The sequence below is a fragment of the Trachinotus anak genome, unplaced genomic scaffold (assembly GCF_046630095.1).
Source record: "Trachinotus anak isolate AG129_WGS33_773 ecotype Australia unplaced genomic scaffold, CSIRO_AGI_Tana_v1 ptg000009l, whole genome shotgun sequence".
NCBI lineage: Eukaryota > Metazoa > Chordata > Actinopteri > Carangiformes > Carangidae > Trachinotus > Trachinotus anak.
In genome coordinates this window covers 20,500,735-20,520,309 of record NW_027273860.1, presented here as the reverse complement: position 1 = coordinate 20,520,309, position 19,575 = coordinate 20,500,735, and the positions used below count along the sequence as shown (strand labels likewise).

Genomic DNA, 19,575 nt, shown 5'->3' with positions numbered 1-19,575 from the left:
AAAAAGAGCAGACCTGAAAGTAACGAGTACTTCTCAGCCTTCCTAGAAATTTACTCGAGTAAAAGTAAAAATATTTGTCTTGGAAATGTATTCAAGTAAGAGTAATAAGTACCAAAGAAATCTAATACTCAAGTAAAGTACAAATCCTCTGGATGTGTACTTAAGTACAGTACTCAAGTAAATTTACTCCGTTACTGTCCACCACTGGGTACATGTACTCTATTGCATGTCATTAGAGAGATCTTACAATATATATTCATCGTAAGATCAGCAACAGCTCAGTAAAAATATGATGTGTATTACTGTCGTGTTTTAATCGATAACTCACTGAGAATTGGCTTAGCTTGATGGGAGCGAGGCAGTGCACATCACTGTTAGCTCCCTGACTGCAGAATAATCAGGGAAACCCAGGGGATAATCTGTCCAGATTGATGTAAGCCAATTTCCCACACTGACTCTCCCTCCTCTGCCCTGCTCTGCCAAAGCTGATGCAGTACCGCAGTAATCAGACAGAGGGCAGCAGATTTTTCTTTTTTCTTTATAAATGATCATTCTCACCTTAACAAACGCTGAAATATGGAGGGAGTCTTGAGGTTTGAATAAGAGGTAAAAGCAAACAGTAGCAGGTGTGTGTGGGATCTTGTAAGCTGTAATGCGGGCTGTCACCTGAGACATGACCGTGCTCCTGCTGTTACTGGCAAAACTGGTTTTACACTTCTCATTTATCCTCGTGTGACCTGCTCCCATTGAGAAACCTTATATCCCCTCAGTCCAGGTTTGGCTCATTCAAAAAGCAGCACTTAACAAAAGACTTGACCATTTATCTTCATCAAAATGTGTCACATATCACTGCTTAGTTCAACACCCTGTGTGTGCCCCTGCCAGCTGAAATCAGACAGTGACAACTGACCCTAAGAAGATTAGGCCAGTGGGAGTAATAGATTTCTATACTTCAGTGCTTTGGGACTCTCTGCTGCCACACCTCTGTGTTTTCAGTCCCCCTGTTATATATGAGAGAGTGTGTCCAGAAAATTAACTTGCACTGAGACCCCAGGAGGACATGTCAGAAAATAGAGAGGTTTGAGTGTGTTAAGGTTTGTGTTAAATGGACCAACAGCAACATAGAAACAATCCCAGAATGCATTTATTTGAATGCTAATTTAAAAGGAGTGTTGGGGCACAGGTAGGAGCAATTTGGTTATTGGCTTATCATATTAATGATTATCAATGATAATCACCAATATATATATATATATAAATGTTTACTACAAGTAGTAACCTCGGGGCACCACCCTGTCACCAGGGACCAATGACCAAATTGATGGTTCAAAATACAGTCTCAGAAGGTTAATTGAAGGATAAATTCGAGCGCTGACTGTTGTGAATCCAGCTGTTATCACAAATATAGTCACAATAATCACAGACAACGACGAGTTAAATTATAACAGGATTTATTAATAAGAGTAATAATTATTCAAAATAACATCACTTAATATTAAACCGATTATAATTCAACTATAACTAAAACAAACATTGGTTACTAACTAGATGATTACAGGCAAAACACATATGTACAACCGTGTGTGTGTGTGTGTGTGTGTGTGTGTGTGTGTGCGTGCGTGTGAGAGAGAGAGAGGATGTGACGAGGTCACGTGAGTGACGTGTCAGTAGGAACCAAGATGGCGGCAGAGTGAGGTACTCGCTAGAGCCAAGATGGCGACTGGCCGCAGAGCGTGAGTGGCGTGAACACGAGAACAGTGGGAGGGGCCTTGAGCCTTACGTGTCTGACGCGACCACACTCTCGGGCCTGAATGTGAGAGAGGTGTAGATGAGGTGCGTGATTGGGAGGAAAGAGGGAGAATAGAGGTGAAGAGAGGAAAGAGTCCACAAGAGATCGTCACCACAGTTAATAATCACCACAACATCACTACACAATAACGGAGCCAGAGAACCGAGTTCGTCTGGTCGGATATTGGTCCTTTAACTAGTGATATTTGGCTTATTAAGCTGATCACAGTGAACGATCTAAACAACAGGATCTGCAGCACTTATCAGTCAGATAGCAACAATACAACAGCTACACTAACTGTGTCTCTGCCCAGACATCAGCCTCTTACTGTGAGCTGCTCCGGTCCTCCGGAGTCAGAACAGAAAGTCTCTGGGTCTCCACAGCTCGGTCCTCGGCTGGAGCTCGGTCCTCGGTCCTCGGCTGGAGCTCGGCGGGTCGTGTCTCGCTCTCCTGGCGGTGACAGTGATGAGTTCCTCGGTGGCAGCAGGAAGATCACAGATGAGGGACGGTGAACTTTGTCTTTAACAAAGTCGGCGCTCGTCCTCACAGGACGTGAAATCAGCTGATTGCACAGCGATGTACGTCGGATCCGAAAAGAAGAGAAACACAGCATCTGTGCTCGGCCTGCGAGCTGAGGACTGTGACCTGGGCTTGAAGAAGTTCTGGAAAAGGTCAGATGTTGGCAGATTGCTCCCTTTCAGCAGCCGAGTCGCGGAGAGAGCTGGAGTAGCTCTCTGTACCTGGTGCACGGGAATGAAGCGCAGGAGGAGGGTCGCAGCGCAGCTTTTATTACCTGAGTGACGTCACCGGGGATCCCTGCTGGGAATGCCTGGCCGCAGCCAATGCCGTTGCTGAGTTTTCTTTCAAACTCCAATTTTACACCTAGGTGTGAATTGTGGGGGTGGTTTTGGCCCATAGCCTGGAGGGAAATGTAGTCCACTCCTTTGTTCTCCCCACGAGGCATGGCTCGAGTCAGGCCTCAGGAGAAGCACGCGGGCCTCTCTATTGTTCCCTTCAGGATGCAGGGTTTGACACTCAGGCCTTGGAGTGGCTTGTAGGCCTCTCCATTGTTCTTCTCAGAACTCATGGCTTGCGATCCCAACATCCCCCCTTTGGTCTGAAGAATGGGGTGATGGCCACAGTCTTTAGAGCAACTCTAGGGTCGAATAGTCCATGTGATTGGAGGTGGTAATCCTTATTGTGTCCTTCTGGTGGACACAATGCGGATTAAACGGTTCATGTTCAGAGTTCAGAGTTCATAGAGGCTATCATGTCTGGGCAGAGCTGAGGCAAGATCTGGGCAGAGACATCCAAATAGAAATAACAGTCTAGCTGATTCTAGTACCTGGTTTTATCCAACACATTAAAATCATAGTTCCAAACAAAAAAAACAAATAGTGTGGACAAGAAAGGAGAGAGAAAGGGAAAAGGAGTGGTTTGGATCAGTGAGTTGGTTTTGTGTTGGAGTGTGGTGTGACACAGAGCAGGGAGTCTAATTTATCCTGCAGCTTCTGGATATACCTTGTACATCATATGAGCTACACTTGCCGTGATGACCCACCCACTAAGTAAGAGTCTGAGAGCAACCAGGCTACTGGGGTTCACCATGTAAGATGAACACTGGCTCTCGTGTTTGAACAGTGCGGTTGTGACTGCGGTGGCCTTTGGTGCTGGGAGGCATTCCATGCACTTTGTGAACGTGCAGGTGACTTTAAGGAGGTATCTGCTACCTCGCAAAGATTTGGGAACTGGTCCGGTCCAGTTGACTTGGAGGTTGGACCATTGAAAGGCGACCCCCCTTCCCTGAGGTGGAGCTTGGTTTAAGGGTTGGGTCGGCTGAGATTGACGGCTGGTAAGGCACCCTTGGACATTAGGTTTAGTATCGCTGGTCATTGGTGGCCAGCATGTAGCCTGCTCAAGTGTTTGGAGGTTGGCTCTGTAGTCATGGTGACCGTCAACAGGTGAGTTGTGGGTGTGGCCTAGCATCACCCCCCTATGGTTGATTGGGACGACCCACCTGATCGGTTCTTGCCCGTTGTGGCTATGAACCAGCAAACCCTTTTCAGACCTCAAACCTGGTGAGGTTTGATGGAGAGCTTGCACCTCTTTGGTCTCATCAGGTGTGACAGGTGAGGTGCCTTGGGAAGGCAGGTTGGCTACTACCTGTCGGATAGTTTGAATGGCAGGGTTCTGTTCCTGCATGGTGACCAAGTCTGCATCTCCAGGTTTTTGGCCTAGGTGCAAGGTCTGTCCACTGGTCTGGGGGTTTTCCCGTTGTTCTGTAGCTTGTCGGCGGGTAATGGCATTCACATCGCGTTTTTGAGGTGCTGGTAGCCAATCAGTCTGAAACTCCCAGGGCGTGCCCTGCTCTGCGCCTAGTTTGGCTAGACGGTTGGCCTCATCATTACCATCCTTGTCTGGGCCCGAGCTTTGAGAATGACCCTTTACCTTTCCCAAATAAATGGTCATACCTCGGTCCACAACAAGTCGGTCACAGGCCAGAAGGAGTTCAGAGTGTTTGACCACCTGGTTCCTTGCGTTTTTCATGCCATTTGCCTTCCACATGGGGAAGTGGGAGACAAGGCTATAACGGGCGTAGCTAGAGTCAGAGCAGATTGCTAACTGTACTATGGCTACCCTTGCGGCTTGCTGGGGAGCAATGAGGACAGCAGCAACTTCTGCGTATTGACTAGTCTTCAGGCCTGATTGATGATGGTTGGGCTGATGAATGCTGCGGTCAGCACACACCATACCAACTCCTGTTTGGAGTTGGCTTGCGTGGTGGAATGACCACCCATCCACAAAGCTCTTTGGACGATTTTGGCAGAGATTCTCATCATGGCATCCATGATTTGAGGGGAGTGATGGAGTGATGGCAGGAAGAGGTGACAAGCTTGGTTGTTCCTCACGGTTACGGTGTTGACATTCAGCCAGGTCCAGGCCCAGAGCCATCTTGTGGTTTTGGGCATATCTGACTTCAATGTCATAACCTTGAAGTGCCATCTTTTGTGAGGCGATGCGGCTATTCGACATCCGCTCCTCCCTCAAACTCTGACTGTTCAGGACTGTCACTGGTTGGTGACATGTCTCCATGATTACTTTCTGGCCTAAAGTGCTGCTGCGAAAGTGTTCCACAGCACAGACAGTAGGCAGAAGTGCCTTTTCACAGTCTGGGAACTTAATCTCCACACTGCTGAGGGGTCTGCTAGCATATGTGATGACATGCTTGTCTGTGTCATGATTTTGTGTCAGAGCAGCGCTAAGACACTGGGGGGGAGAGCTGGCCTCCAGATTAAATTCCCTGTCCTTGTCAGGGTGGACCAGACAGGGAGCAGAGCTGAGTTTTTCTTCCCTCAGCTGGGAGGGCTGCTCCTCAGGTTCTCTCCACTCAAAAGGCTCATCTTTATGATGGAGCTCGGTGGGAGGTCGTGCTATCTCAGCATTGTCTGCGACAAGCTGCTGAGAGTCGTCGCAGGCTCCCAAGAGACTAAGCTCAGAAACATTAGGTGGCGCTTTAATGTTCTGAGTGGCTTGAATGCTGTTTGATTGAGGTTCAAGTTTTTTCTGCATGATGGCAAAGACGCAGGGAGTGGCGGAAACTTGATCGGTAGATAGGGAGTACTCCTCCCGCAGGGCCTGACAGAGCGCAGAGTAGCAGTCCCTGATCGCTGATGGGAGAGTCTCCTTAAAGACATGAACACTTCTGGGTGTTGTCTTCCAGATCAAGCTGAGTTTTTCACGCAATGATGCGTGAGGAAGATCAAGGAGGCAGCGCTCTACCTCTCTCAAATGATCCTCTATGGTTGCCTCCCGGTTGCTGGGGTCAAAGCACTCGATGTCCCTTGCTAGGGATTCGAGTTGGCATATGCGCAGGCCCTGTTCTTGGTAGAGACATGCATCACCGGAGTTGTCTGAGGACTGCTGGTTCCTCCAATCCCAGTAAGAAGGATGTGGCCCCCCTTCTCGTGGTGGAGAAGGGGTCCAGTTAAGGTGAGGGCGTGGGTTACGCCATGCGTATAGCTCGCCAGCTGATGAGGGCCCAAGATCCTTATCATTATTCAAGGACTGGAAGTGATGTCCACTCTTCATTGAAGAAGTTCTCCGCCCTTCAGGAGGGAAAACGGAGCTTTGGCTGACAGCCTGAGGTGCACTCCTCGGGTACGAGGCATCTAGGTCCCTGTGGCGGGCCATTGGGGTTGAGCGTTGATCAGGAATGATCAAGTCAGCTCTGGCACGAAGGTCTGTCGCATTTCTACTTACCATCTTTGGGTGAGTAGGTGTGGCTTGGGCTGTCTGAGCAGCCTGCCGGACATCATAACGTTCCTTGAATAAGGCTGTTTCCCATGCTCGGGAAGCCTGAAGTTCAGCCCGCAGCTTTTCCTCTGGGAATGCCAAGGACTGACATTTAACAGTCTTCTTGAAGATGAGGGCTGCATCTGGGTCAGAACTGGATTCAAATGGGTCAGGGTCTGATACCCTCTGGCTCCGAGTTTCTACGCGCTCCCTTTCCATCCTGTGTTCCATGGGTTGGAGCTGATAGTGCAGGTCCCGACAACTCTGCTGGAGGCTATGCTTTGCTTTCTCAACTTGAGAGATTTCTTCTCTCATGAATCTAAGGCTTTCCTGTAGGCGCCTGTTGGCCTGTTGCTTAGCTTGAATGCTGGTCTGCAACGCCATAAGCTGCTGAGCGCGTTCTGCGGCTTGCAGCTGGGCTTTATGATGGTAAAGCAATGCCAACTGACCAAGCACCTGTGAAATGGTGCGTTTCTCTCCAGTTGGATTCTTCATATAAGTAACCAGCTCGTGGATGTCCTCATCGCACATGCTAACAGTGTATCTGTTCAGGTTACTTAAATCTACAGTGGAAACATTTATGAGGCCAGCGATCGCGTTCTGCAGATGCTGGTTGTCTACCTCCTGGGAGCCTCTAGCTCCTGGTGTACGGGAATTATTTCGGCTCATTTTGCTTTTGTTTCTTTTCAAAAGAAGAGCGATACCCGACAATAAACTGCTATCCCAAGCAAGTTTTAAATCCACTGAGAATGCACAGGTGAGGCTTTGACCTGTGGCTTACAAAATCTGTAACACTATCAAACGATGTGTTACATTAACTATGGCTGCAGTTTAACTCAGCAGAGGTGGCACGGCGGCACTGTGCCTCTGTGAGCAATTAGTTCTTAGTGTGCGTTAAAGTACAGGACTCGCAATATAGAACAGAACAGAAGAACACAGTCTATGCTGTGCTATGTGGCAATCAATTCCTTGATGCACTCCCAACAGCAAAGTCACTAGTGTAAATGCACTTATCACTAATCAGTAACTTAAAAAAAATAATAATTTCGAAAATTAAACACAATTCTTATAACTATTATAACATTTTGTATATTATAATATTATTATAATATTGCTTAATTAATTTCAAAATTCTGAACAAAAATGTTTAAATTGTCGATAAGGGATTATTGTGTTAATATTGTAACACAGCTGGAATCAAACAACAGCCTCACATGGGGCACCAATTTGTTGGGGCACAGGTAGGAGCAATTTGGTTATTGGCTTATCATATTAATGATTATCAGTGATAATCACCAATATATATATATATATAAATGTTTACTACAAGTAGTAACCTCGGGGCACCACCCTGTCACCAGGGACCAATGACCAAATTGATGGTTCAAAATACAGTCTCAGAAGGTTAATTGAAGGATAAATTCGAGCGCTGACTGTTGTGAATCCAGCTGTTATCACAAATATAGTCACAATAATCACAGACAACGACGAGTTAAATTATAACAGGATTTATTAATAAGAGTAATAATTATTCAAAATAACATCACTTAATATTAAACCGATTATAATTCAACTATAACTAAAACAAACATTGGTTACTAACTAGATGATTACAGGCAAAACACATATGTACAACCGTGTGTGTGTGTGTGTGTGTGTGTGTGTGTGTGTGTGTGTGTGTGTGTGTGTGTGTGTGTGTGTGTGTGTGTGTGTGTGTGTGTGTGTGCGCGTGCGTGTGAGAGAGAGAGGATGTGACGAGGTCACGTGAGTGACGTGTCAGTAGGAACCAAGATGGCGGCAGAGTGAGGTACTCGCTAGAGCCAAGATGGCGGCTGGCCGCAGAGCGTGAGTGGCGTGAACACGAGAACAGTGGGCGGGGCCTTGAGCCTTACGTGTCTGACGCGACCACACTCTCGGGCCTGAATGTGAGAGAGGTGTAGATGAGGTGCGTGATTGGGAGGAAAGAGGGAGAATAGAGGTGAAGAGAGGAAAGAGTCCACAAGAGATCGTCACCACAGTTAATAATCACCACAACATCACTACACAATAACGGAGCCAGCGAACCGAGTTCGTCTGGTCGGATATTGGTCCTTTAACTAGTGATATTTGGCTTATTAAGCTGATCACAGTGAACGATCTAAACAACAGGATCTGCAGCACTTATCAGTCAGATAGCAACAATACAACAGCTACACTAACTGTGTCTCTGCCCAGACATCAGCCTCTTACTGTGAGCTGCTCCGGTCCTCCGGAGTCAGAACAGAAAGTCTCTGGGTCTCCACAGCTCGGTCCTCGGCTGGAGCTCGGTCCTCGGTCCTCGGCTGGAGCTCGGCGGGTCGTGTCTCGCTCTCCTGGCGGTGACAGTGATGAGTTCCTCGGTGGCAGCGGGAAGATCACAGATGAGGGACGGTGAACTTTGTCTTTAACAAAGTCGGCGCTCGTCCTCACAGGACGTGAAATCAGCTGATTGCACAGCGATGTACGTCGGATCCGAAAAGAAGAGAAACACAGCATCTGTGCTCGGCCTGCGAGCTGAGGACTGTGACCTGGGCTTGAAGAAGTTCTGGAAAAAGGTCAGATGTTGCAGATTGCTCCCTTTCAGCAGCCGAGTCGCGGAGAGAGCTGGAGTAGCTCTCTACTGTAACTGGTGCACGGGAATGAAGCGCAGGAGGAGGGTCGCAGCGCAGCTTTTATTACCTGAGTGACGTCACCGGGGATCCCTGCTGGGAATGCCTGGCCGCGGCCAATGCCGTTGCTGAGTTTTCTTTCAAACTCCAATTTTACACCTAGGTGTGAATTGTGGGGGTGGTTTTGGCCCATAGCCTGGAGGGAAATGTAGTCCACTCCTTTGTTCTCCCCACGAGGCATGGCTCGAGTCAGGCCTCAGGAGAAGCACGCGGGCCTCTCTATTGTTCCCTTCAGGATGCAGGGTTTGACACTCAGGCCTTGGAGTGGCTTGTAGGCCTCTCCATTGTTCTTCTCAGAACTCATGGCTTGCGATCCCAACAGGAGCTATTTGTCAGTTTTGCTGAATAAATGAATGAAGTTTGATGCTAAACTTGCAACGTTTTTTCTAGACTGGTAGGTAAACAGCTGTTAATGCTAGCGTTAATGGGGACATCATGTATTGCGTGTTGCTGTTGTCTTCCTCACAGATTAAGGAGATTAAATGGGCTGATGTTGGGGGATGGACGGGACAGGGAGGATCTCTACTGGGAACCAAAAGGTAAAGAACTGTTATCTGTAAATTTGTGATTTTGGATTTAATGTGGTTTTTCTTTATCTTTAATATTTGGTGACTAATAATAATGTTGTTGCTTCCCTGTTTCCTGCCATCAGAACTCTTCCTGCAAAGCATGTTGAAAAAATTGCTGAGCAGATGCGAATGCACAACATAAATGCACTGCTAGTTATTGGTGGATTTGAGGTATGTTTAAAACTCCTTTGTCCCTTTTAGCTTGTCTTACTTTACTAATGAAGCTACATTCTCGTTTTTTTTGTCCATAAGCTCTTGAGTTTTGAATTTATGTCGGTAGTGAACGTGCTATATGAAGTAACATTATAATTAGCAATGCTTCAGCAGTTAGATATATATACAGTATGTATGTTATAGTTAACTGTAATGTTGATCCTATCCATCAGTCCCATTTTATGTCAGCACACCACCATATGGTTCCATATATAGCCACGTACATAATCATGCTTCAAAGCCATTTCTCTGCCAAAACTGGAGCAGTAGAGCTAATATAAGTAACTGCAACATAACGATGGTTCACTGTTGATTTTCACTGCTTTAAATATAGATGTGTGGAGAGAAGGTAGAATCCTTAACTTGAGGCATTATTTAAAGTGAACCAACACTGTAACTGAAGTATAAATACTATAATTATTTAATTTTATTTGGAAACAGAGAACACCTGCTTTTTCTCCAGCCATTTCACGCAATCCCATTTAGATGCCCACCAGCTTTAATTTTCCTGTGATGTGTGCAAGTAAATGAGTTTCATGTGTATGTACAGATGTGTGTGTTTTCAAGAGTGTGTATGGAGTGGTACCTGTCTGTTTCGCTGCTGTCCGTTGTGATAGACCTGGCTCCTCCCCTTGGCACCCTCCACTTTTGTCTTTTCATTCCTTGTGGCAAGTAGCACCTCTCAACCAAACCAACCTGCCAGACTTCCACCCTCACAGACACTAAAGCCCTTGGCTCTGCCCTGCAGGCCTTCCTGTCACTGCTGGAATTGTTAACGGCGCGCGGGAAATATGACGAGTTCTGTGTGCCCATGGTCATGGTCCCAGCCACTGTCTCCAACAATGTGCCGGGCTCAGACCTCAGCATTGGCGCTGACACGGCTCTGAACGCCATCACTACTGTAAGTGATGGGGCTGGCTACAAGAGTAGTTGATCTCAGCAGCACACAGACACATATAAAACACATGCACATGCACGCAAGCAAGACAATACCTGCTCACATAGCCAGCCAGTCACGTTTCAAGAAGGGAGAACTCGCTCACTCAGTCATTTACCAGTCACTCAGTGTTTACCAGCCTGTGAGTGGAGCATTTGGAAGAAATTCCTGTGAATGTGGCATCTGTCAGCCACATCTGAAAAAAAAACAAACAAAAAAAGTAGAAATTCAGAACAGACAGACAATTAAAGTATTGTCTGGACTATGAGGCATGACTGGTAAAGGTTAAGCCAAGTTGCAGAGTAGCGTCCCTCCCTTCCCGATCAGGTAAGTAAGTGAGTGACAACATGGAGGCATGCTGTGAGGTGCACAAGTGTCGTGGCCGCCATGTTTGCTCTGCCTGCCCTTTCCCTGACTGCGTGTTTGTGTCCTCCCACATCATTAACATCAAGATGAGTGGTTAACAGCATGCAGGTTTGACGTCGTCTCGTTATCTTACACATACTGTCCGGCTACATAACGCAAACTAACAGCCTTTAGTACTGTTAACACGCCCCAGACTGTAGACTGTGTGTAATTTCTTTAAAGGTCCCATATTGCATAAAGGTAGATGTCCATGTGTTTTTGATTATAAAGTAGGTCTAGTTTATATATTAATACTGTGACAGTATCAAAGTCTCAGTCCACAGAGAAATGCACACAGCCTGTATTCAGAAACTGAGCCTTAAAACAAGCCTTCAGGACTTCTGTGACTTTGTGATGTCACAACAAAGCAGACACTGCTCTCGGCTAACCTGGACCTACCATCCAACCTCGCAGGATTTGGTTTCTCTGAGATTTTACTTGAAATCTGCTATATTTTTATTAAGTGATTTAGAAAACAGAAGCCACTCAGAAGAGAGGCTCCTCTCTTCTGATTGGCTCACCAACTTGTTGTTGCTAGAGCTCCAGGGAGAAGCCTGAGAGAGGGGATGTGAAACTACACTGAGATGGTTTTTGGTTCTTAAAACCACAAATATATCTTCTTATGTATGTCAACACTTCAAATAAAACACTGGAAAACTGTAAAATATGGGACCTTTAATTAATAATGAAGCTCTTCGATTAACATGACATACATTTGTCTTTAATTGTGCCAAGAATATATGAAAAAAATAATACAGCATCATTGGGCTTGCTGTTTTGTTTAAAGCATTTTTGTTATTCAAAGTAACATGAATTTAACTCTATGTAAGACTCAGGAACCAGCATAAAAATAAACACAAAATCATCTGTAAGCCTGAATCTCGGCTTGGCCATCATCTTCTTCACTTCCTCATCCTCGACCTGTGTACGCAGACTCAATCAGTGCTTGTCCTGCCTGCATATAACCTTCCACAGCAGATATGGCAGATATCAGCGTCACTGCGTTGAGCTGCTCAGCCTCACAAACAACCTTTCACATCTGTCTCATCTCCTTCCATCTCTGTCTTTTCCTGTCTTTCCTCCCCCAGTTCTACAGTATCTGTACCATCACCCCTACCTTTTTTCACCTTTCCTCCACCACTCTTCACTGTGTCTGTCTTCCTTCCCATTATTCACTTTCCTCTCCATCTCTGTATTCACACACCTGTCAACCTCTCCTTTCTGCCAAAGGGAAGCCATCGCTGCTATCACACGGAACGAGCCGGAATGGCAGGATACGCTCCCAGCAAACTGAGAGAGATTCACCTGTCTCTCTCTCAGTGGCTGGCCTTCTGAGTGGCTCTAACGCGTTTTCATATACTGCTGCTTCAGGCATTTGAGAGTCTGCTGCAGCTGTATGAGGCTCGCGCTACCTATGAGGAATTTTGCATCCCGATGTGTATGCTGCCTGCCACCATAAGTAACAATGTACCGGGCACAGATCTAAGTATTGGGGCAGACACAGCCCTCAATGCCATCGTGGAGGTAAGGCAGTCACACCGCCGCCGGCACAGCTTTGAGTGCTTTATTGATGCTCATGCAAAGAGGATGAAAATGACTTATGATGTCACTCATCTGTGGGGTTAAAGGTCCAGCGTTTATAATCATCAGACTGGTTAGAAACGAAGATGTGCAGTAAGGTGTTGAATGAGTATTTGCTAAAGGGGCACTCATGAGGGGGTTTTATATATGAGGGTACTTGCACAGAAAGCTGGGTCAAACAAAAGATGAAATTAAGTTGCAGTTTGGGAAATGTAGGACCCAGTGTTTTTGGACCTTGACCAATGATAAAAGACAGTCATGATATCTCGGCCTCTGCTCCTTCGGGTTTTACCATGGCACCTCTGTGGAAGTACAATACTAAATATGTGGAGTGTCCCTTTAACAGTGTTGTAGCATTTAAAACTTGACATTTTGCTGCCATCACAGTCGCCTGATATCAAACTGATTATCAGCACTGGACTTTCAAAATAAAGTTTTACCATCAGATCAAGTAGAAACTAGAGTTTTCCTTATGTTTGAGGTATAAATTAAGTCTAAAGTTTACCATCTGATGTTTTCTCTCATCCTTATGCAGGACTCCAGTCTAACTGGTGAAAACAGCATTTTACATTTTAGCCTGAATCTGCCTGAAATGTTGAAATGTAGCAAGTTGACCCTCGTGCAGTTTTGATAAATGAGCATGTTTGCTTTGAAATGAGTGTCGTGCTGTTGTTTTTATATGTGGAATGTGTCACTTTAACAGAATATGACCTCTAATCTTGCTTGATTTGATTTTTGACACTTAATGATGGTAAACACAACAAGACATTTAACTGGAGGTCACTCCAGCTAACATCCACACAGAGTTTAACAATGCTTAGCTCAGAGTAATCACTTAACATATACTAACATTGTGAGCCTCTATGCATGTGTCAGACTTGTGACCGCATCAAGCAGTCGGCCAGTGGGACCAAGAGACGTGTGTTCATCATTGAGACCATGGGAGGATACTGTGGATACCTGGCCAGCGTAGGAGGCCTGGCAGCTGGAGCCGATGCTGCTTACATCTATGAGGAGCCATTTGACATCAGAGACCTGCAGGTGATGCACTGTCTGTAACATATACACATGAAGCTATATGAATTAATGCGTCACTTGTTTCCTTTTTATGGTTTCAGACCCTGACAGGCCATCTCTTGCTTCACCCACCAGAGGGCAGTCAGGCTGGATTCTGAGGCAGCACTCGCGCTGCCATCTAGTGGTCACTATCACTCACATGTCCTGTCTCTTCTCACAGGCCAATGTTGAACATCTGACAGAGAAAATGAAGACGAGCATTCAAAGAGGACTGGTCCTCAGGTAAGAAGATGAAGCGCAAGTGGTTGTAGTAAATTTCACGACCTCATCTCTAAGTGATGAAGCGATGTGCAAAAAGCCTGCAGCTCAGTCTAATGTCAGTGTTTCAGAGCAGAGCAGACATGCAGCTGATGTGCTGCTGCTGCTGCTGCAGTTGTTATAATCCAGTGTCTCCAGCCCACAGAATCTGATTTTAAGCAGCTTGTATAGTAAACAGATTTGATTGTGATGACATCAGATCAACATTTTGATGGTAGATTTATATAAATAGTTCCTCCAGCACGCTGTTGGATCGGTGAACCAGAACTTTTCTGCTTCACTGTCTGTGTGTAGGAATGAGAACTGCAATGAAAACTACACCACAGACTTTATCTACCAGCTGTACTCTGAAGAAGGGCGGGGAGTGTTCGACAGCAGGAAGAATGTGCTGGGACACATGCAGCAGGTAGGCCTCACCATACTGGTAACCAGTTCATACAGACGGAACAGGAATAGTCTCCTGTCGCAGAGTCAGTGGTAACAACTCCTCCAGACTCAGGACGCTTTAATGAAGAGTTTTCCATATTTGAATGTGAAATTGAATTTCCATAATTACTTAGTCTCGTTCTTCCTGTAGTGCTTTGTTGTGTTTTTTATGCGTCTAGAGATTATCACAGATAAAACTAGATGAAACTAAACTTTGATCATCTCTGAGGGGAAACTGGGTTGTGTCTGCAGCAAGTAATGGGAGACAGAAAAGAAAATATGAATGTAGATATGGGATATTAAGAGTTTTAAACATAGCACAAATAACAATTTCAACAAATATGTACCTTTTAAATATGAAAAAAATATGGTCGGTTTCTTTTCCTGCTTTTCCTCTTTGAATAATAATACATTTATTTATACCTCAGTGCCAGCTACAGTCAGCACTGAGGCATTAAAAAGTCCCAGTCTTGTGAATGTGATATCTCAGTAACACCTTAAGGGAAATTTGGCACAAACATTCAATTGGACTTAAGGACAAACTGATTCAATTTTGGTGGTCAAAGTTCAAAGGTCACTGACCTCACAAAACATGTTTTTGACCATAACTCATGAATTCATACACTAATTATGATACAATTTAAGTGAAATGTCTGTAACTTACAAAATAATGTGGTGACATTTTATATCCAAGAGGTCAAAGGTCAACTTCACATCATAATGTTCTGCAAAAACATTTCTGGCCATTAGTCAATGCTGTAACTCTATTTACTAGAGTGAGAGTGTAGGACGAACAAACTAACAATAAAGATGCTAATAAAGTTACTGAAAGGCAAGGACAAACATTAAAATATCAACAATACATATTAAATTCAGAGTTTAATACAAAGCTCGTAAGTGTTGTCCTTATAATGTGTGGTCTTAAAAAAAAAAAAGCAACAAAGTGATACCTCTTGACTCCTTTCAAAGGGTGGAGCCCCGTCTCCGTTTGACCGTAACTTTGGGACAAAGATCTCAGCCAAGGCCATGCAGTGGATTTCCAAAAAGCTGGTGGAGACGTTCAGACAAGGTGAGGTCCATGTTCCACTTGTGTGAAGTGACTTGTGGTAGCTGATCCTCCCTCCCCACAGAGGCGTGGCTTTACCCAGATCTGTCATGGAGTCACTGTCTGATACCCTGATGTATTTTTGTCCTCGTAAAGGAAATTAATTATTGATCATTCACATTCCCATCAATGTAAGAATTTAATGAGAAATCTACTTTAATGCACTTATGTACTCTCTTTTTTCGATGGATAACACTAACACCTGAGTAATGTGTGATACTTCTGATCAAAAGTTTATGTATTTTTATCAAGGCTATAATTCAAGTTAAAACTCCTCTTTGTTTTTTTATGTCTATTTCCCATTCACATGGATGACATAAGATGAAGGTAAATCTTTTTTTTTTCATGCTGGCTCCATGACCATCTACATCTGTATATTTAGCTCCATGTCCCTGTCTGTCATTTCTACCATCCAAGCACACAGCCTGTCCAGGCACATGTGGGGTGCAGCTACGATGTGTCCATGCCATGTCAAAATTATCAGCAGCCGCCATGCTACACTATGACCAGTTCACGATTCACGTGGAATAGCATGGGCTGTATGAGTAAAGCACACGTTTGCTATTTTCTGCTTTGCCCCACATTTCTTTGTGTGTCCACGACTCTTTATGTTGCTTTAGTTGCTTGTGAGTAGTGACAGCTTCTGCACTGATCAGCTGCAACACTGACACCAGTAACTGGTTGTAATGTTGTGGCTGATCGGTGTTTATCATCGCAGCCCTGAATTTAGTTTCTGGACTTTCTGTCTGTATCAGTTGCACCACCCAGTTGTAGTCCTCCTGTAGATCCATACAAAAGTTATACTTACAGTCTTTAAGGTGGCAACTATCTAAAAGAACGAGACACCATCACTGTATACGACCCTTCACACGCTGCAAAATGTTACGTCTGTGTACTGTATGTTTGTAAGGGGGGAAAAAGAGGATGCTGAGGTTCGCTGTTGTGCTTCCACCTCTGAGCAATGCTGTGTTTCGCCGCAGGCCGAGTGTTTGCCAACACTGAGGACACCTGCTGTCTGCTGGGGATGCGTCGCAGGGCTCTGGTCTTCCAGCCTGTTGTACAACTCAAGGAGGAGACTGACTTTGTGTATGTATCACACTCACTGAACTTGGAGTCACTGTTAGAGTGTCCTAAGCTTCCGTAATGTGATCTCTAACTGACACTTAAGCTAATGGCTAATAAACACAAGCTAACTGTGAAGTGCAGGGGTAAATAGTCCCAAGCTGTCATTTGATTGGATAAATGTATTCATATATTCATTCAAGATAGGCCACCAAAATTTTCATGTATTACAGGAAGAGAAAAAGATTCTGATATGAAAAGACTCTAAAATGATTTTTGACATATATTTGATTTATACCAAGAGATAATGACACATTTCACAAAGGGACACTGGATTAGAACCTGGTGCTCATGGATCTGATCAGCTCAAACCATCGTGATCTCTGTGTCTCACAGCAGCAGATGCTTTGTCACTGAAGGAAAAGACAGGTAGTGAGTTATCAAGGTAATAAACGGATAATGAGGAAACAGCACTGGCAGCTGTACAGTAATTAGTCATTTTCTCTATTGTTCTCCATGTTAATGTCATCTTACTGTGGTAATGACACAAATTATTCTTATTTATGTTTGATCTTAAACTGTCAGTCACTATCTTTATCAACTGAATATAAGTATTAGATGAAATACATTGAAAAAATATTCAGCAGATCAATTAATGACAATAATTCAAGCCAGTTTTCCAAAATTTGTTTGTTAATTTAATAATATAATAAAAATAAACTTTATTTTACTTTACTTTATTTATTAGCATCTCTAAGTACTGAACAACACAGAAATTACATGCACCAAGTGCATCACTTGAAAAGTCATAGAATGAACATAAAAAGTGGTTAAAACATTAAAACATGTTAAAAACATTACAGATGGAATAATGATTAAATAATAGAAAAAATGGAATAAATAATTAAAATAAGTTAAAAATGGATTACGTAGAATGAATAAAATCAATAAGACACCAACTTTTAAGAGCATTTAAAAGAAGTGCTGAGCAGAGCACAAGTGTGGAGCACAGTGCAACGTTTCAGAGCGAGTTAAAGGCGAAGGCGAAGAGACAAGTTTTAACCTTTTTAAAAATACTTAGTGAGCTGCTTCTTTAATATCTATAGGTGGCGTGTTCCATAGCTTTGGGCCATAATTGCCAGAGGTGGCGTCAATTTTCAGTCAATACTTCAGTGAACCAGCAGGAGATGATCCTGGTGCTCCTCTAGGTATATAGTTAATCAGAAGTTAGCAATGTAGCTTGGTCCTCATACATTAAAGGCTTCATATATAAGGAAGAGGACCTTAAAATCAATTCGAAATGCAACAGGAAACCAGGGCAAAGCAGGTAACACTGAGCTAATGTGCTTTCTCCTCTTGGTTCTGGTTCCTGCAGAGTTTTGAATCAGCTGAAGTCTGTGTTTTTTTGTTTTTTTTTTGGGTGGCCAGTAAAAAGTGCATTTCAGTAATACAGCAAAGACAGTTTGATCAGTCACAGTCAGTTTTGTTTCACATATCCATGTGGTCCAGATGCAGACTGATGGTGTCACTGCTCCCCAGTCAGTAGAAAACATTAGATCAGTGCCACATGTGACCGTCAGACACGGAAAAGCCACATCCATAGTACTGAGGTTTCCTCGTCTGTCTGCAGGCACAGGATCCCTAAGGAGCAGTGGTGGCTGAAGCTGCGTCCCCTCATGAAGATCCTGGCTAAGTACAAGACGAGCTACGACGTCTCGGACTCCGGACAGCTGGAGCATGTTGTACGCAACCGGCCTAAAGAGTCAGATGCTTCAGTAGCCATGTGAAGTCCCACACTGTACAATGGTCTGCAAAGTCCAGTCTGTGTGTAAGACTGAGGGTCTGCGCAGCGTCAGTTTGTGTGTCATAGAAGAACTCCAGTAACAACGTCAACAGCCGTCTCTGTTTAGCCACAAACCATGTTCATTTCCTGTCTGTGTCACCACCCTCAGTGTCACTCAGCTCTGTTTTGTCTTGACAAACCCATGAATTGTAATCTAGCCTCCGCAGCACTCCTAATACCAGACACACACATACTCTCGCACACACACACACACCTGTCCTGCCATGCATCTGTGTGTCCTTGTTGCCCTGGATGTTTGGTGTCGCCGTTGTTTTTAAAATTGCACTTTCTCTGTCTCCAGTTGCTTAGGCCGGCTCTGAGCCCAGAGCTGCACGAGGACAGAATAGATACTGTATCTGCTGTAAAAACCAGTGTGTGTTATCTGCCTAGAACCAGTGTGAGGTTCAGCATATTTATGTAAGACTGATGCAATACAGTTCTACTGCTGCAAGTCAACAGAACTGCGTGCTGTGCTTTACACTGAGACTAATATTTATCTTTTTAACATTGTTTATTATTTTGCTTGAACATGGATATATTAACTGACTGTAGGCACTGCTGCACTGAGTAGCTGTCTGTCATATTGCACCAACAAGTTAGACGTGTAAGAGACTAATGTTTCCCACAGAATAAAATCAGACTTGAGAAGTGTACCACGCTGATGAGTGTCCCTGGATTTATTGATTGATTTATTTATTTATTTGACCCCTGAACATCCCAGTTAAGGAGCTGTCTGACAGTATTATAAATAGTCTTTTCAGGCTTCCCACACGTCCTGGAAAACCTGGGATACAGTTGACCGGTTCGAAAACATGGAAAATGTGCAAAATGTCCTGGAAAATATTGTACTGTCTTGGAAAATGATTTTAACCTTCGCCTATTCTCGGCTAGTTATGGACAACTGTATTTTGAATAGGCTGATGTATCTGTGTTACTATTGGCTGCTAACTGTGATTGTTTTCATTAGGTTTATATATTAATGTATTCTTCCTACATGGTTTAAACTGTTGAGTAATGTGTTAGCATGTTTGGTTCGGTTGCTGACGTTGACATGCTTGCTAGCTTGTTTAGCCTGAAGCTAAAGGTTTAAGGTTTGCGATTCCACTCTGTTGAAGCAAAGGTTTCAAACGTGTTGGTTCATGGCTGAGAGTTGGAGAACAATAAATGTGAAGCCGGGGTAAATACAATGAATGGGAGCCTGACAGCACATTAGCTCAATACTCACTATAGCACTTTTTACTCTGCTAGCATCTTTGCTGCCTGCGTTGTTCAGGGAAAACAGACCATAATATCACATGAAATGTTACACTGTTGTAGCTGCGGTAGGTGT

General features: G+C 44.3%; 1 protein-coding gene across 5 annotated transcripts in view; it reads left to right on the top strand.

The window, feature by feature from the left end:
- Positions 1-18,907, top strand: part of pfkpa (phosphofructokinase, platelet a) — a 31,825-nt gene extending 12,918 nt beyond the window's left edge. For 2 of the 5 annotated variants that reach the window (XM_071485711.1, XM_071485712.1), the window contains exons 14-22: positions 9,238-9,308; positions 9,422-9,509; positions 10,300-10,452; positions 13,351-13,515; positions 13,712-13,773; positions 14,104-14,215; positions 15,205-15,304; positions 16,321-16,426; positions 18,033-18,907. In XM_071485711.1, the coding sequence (XP_071341812.1) occupies positions 9,238-9,308; positions 9,422-9,509; positions 10,300-10,452; positions 13,351-13,515; positions 13,712-13,773; positions 14,104-14,215; positions 15,205-15,304; positions 16,321-16,426; positions 18,033-18,189 (1,014 nt within the window). In that variant the 3' untranslated portion in view covers positions 18,190-18,907. Of the gene's footprint in view, positions 1-9,237; positions 9,309-9,421; positions 9,510-10,299; positions 10,453-12,264; positions 12,418-13,350; positions 13,516-13,711; positions 13,774-14,103; positions 14,216-15,204; positions 15,305-16,320; positions 16,427-18,032 lie in introns of all 5 variants that reach the window. The other 3 variants (XM_071485709.1, XM_071485710.1, XM_071485713.1) reach the window with 2 other exon arrangements.
- The last annotated feature ends 668 nt before the right edge of the window (positions 18,908-19,575 follow it).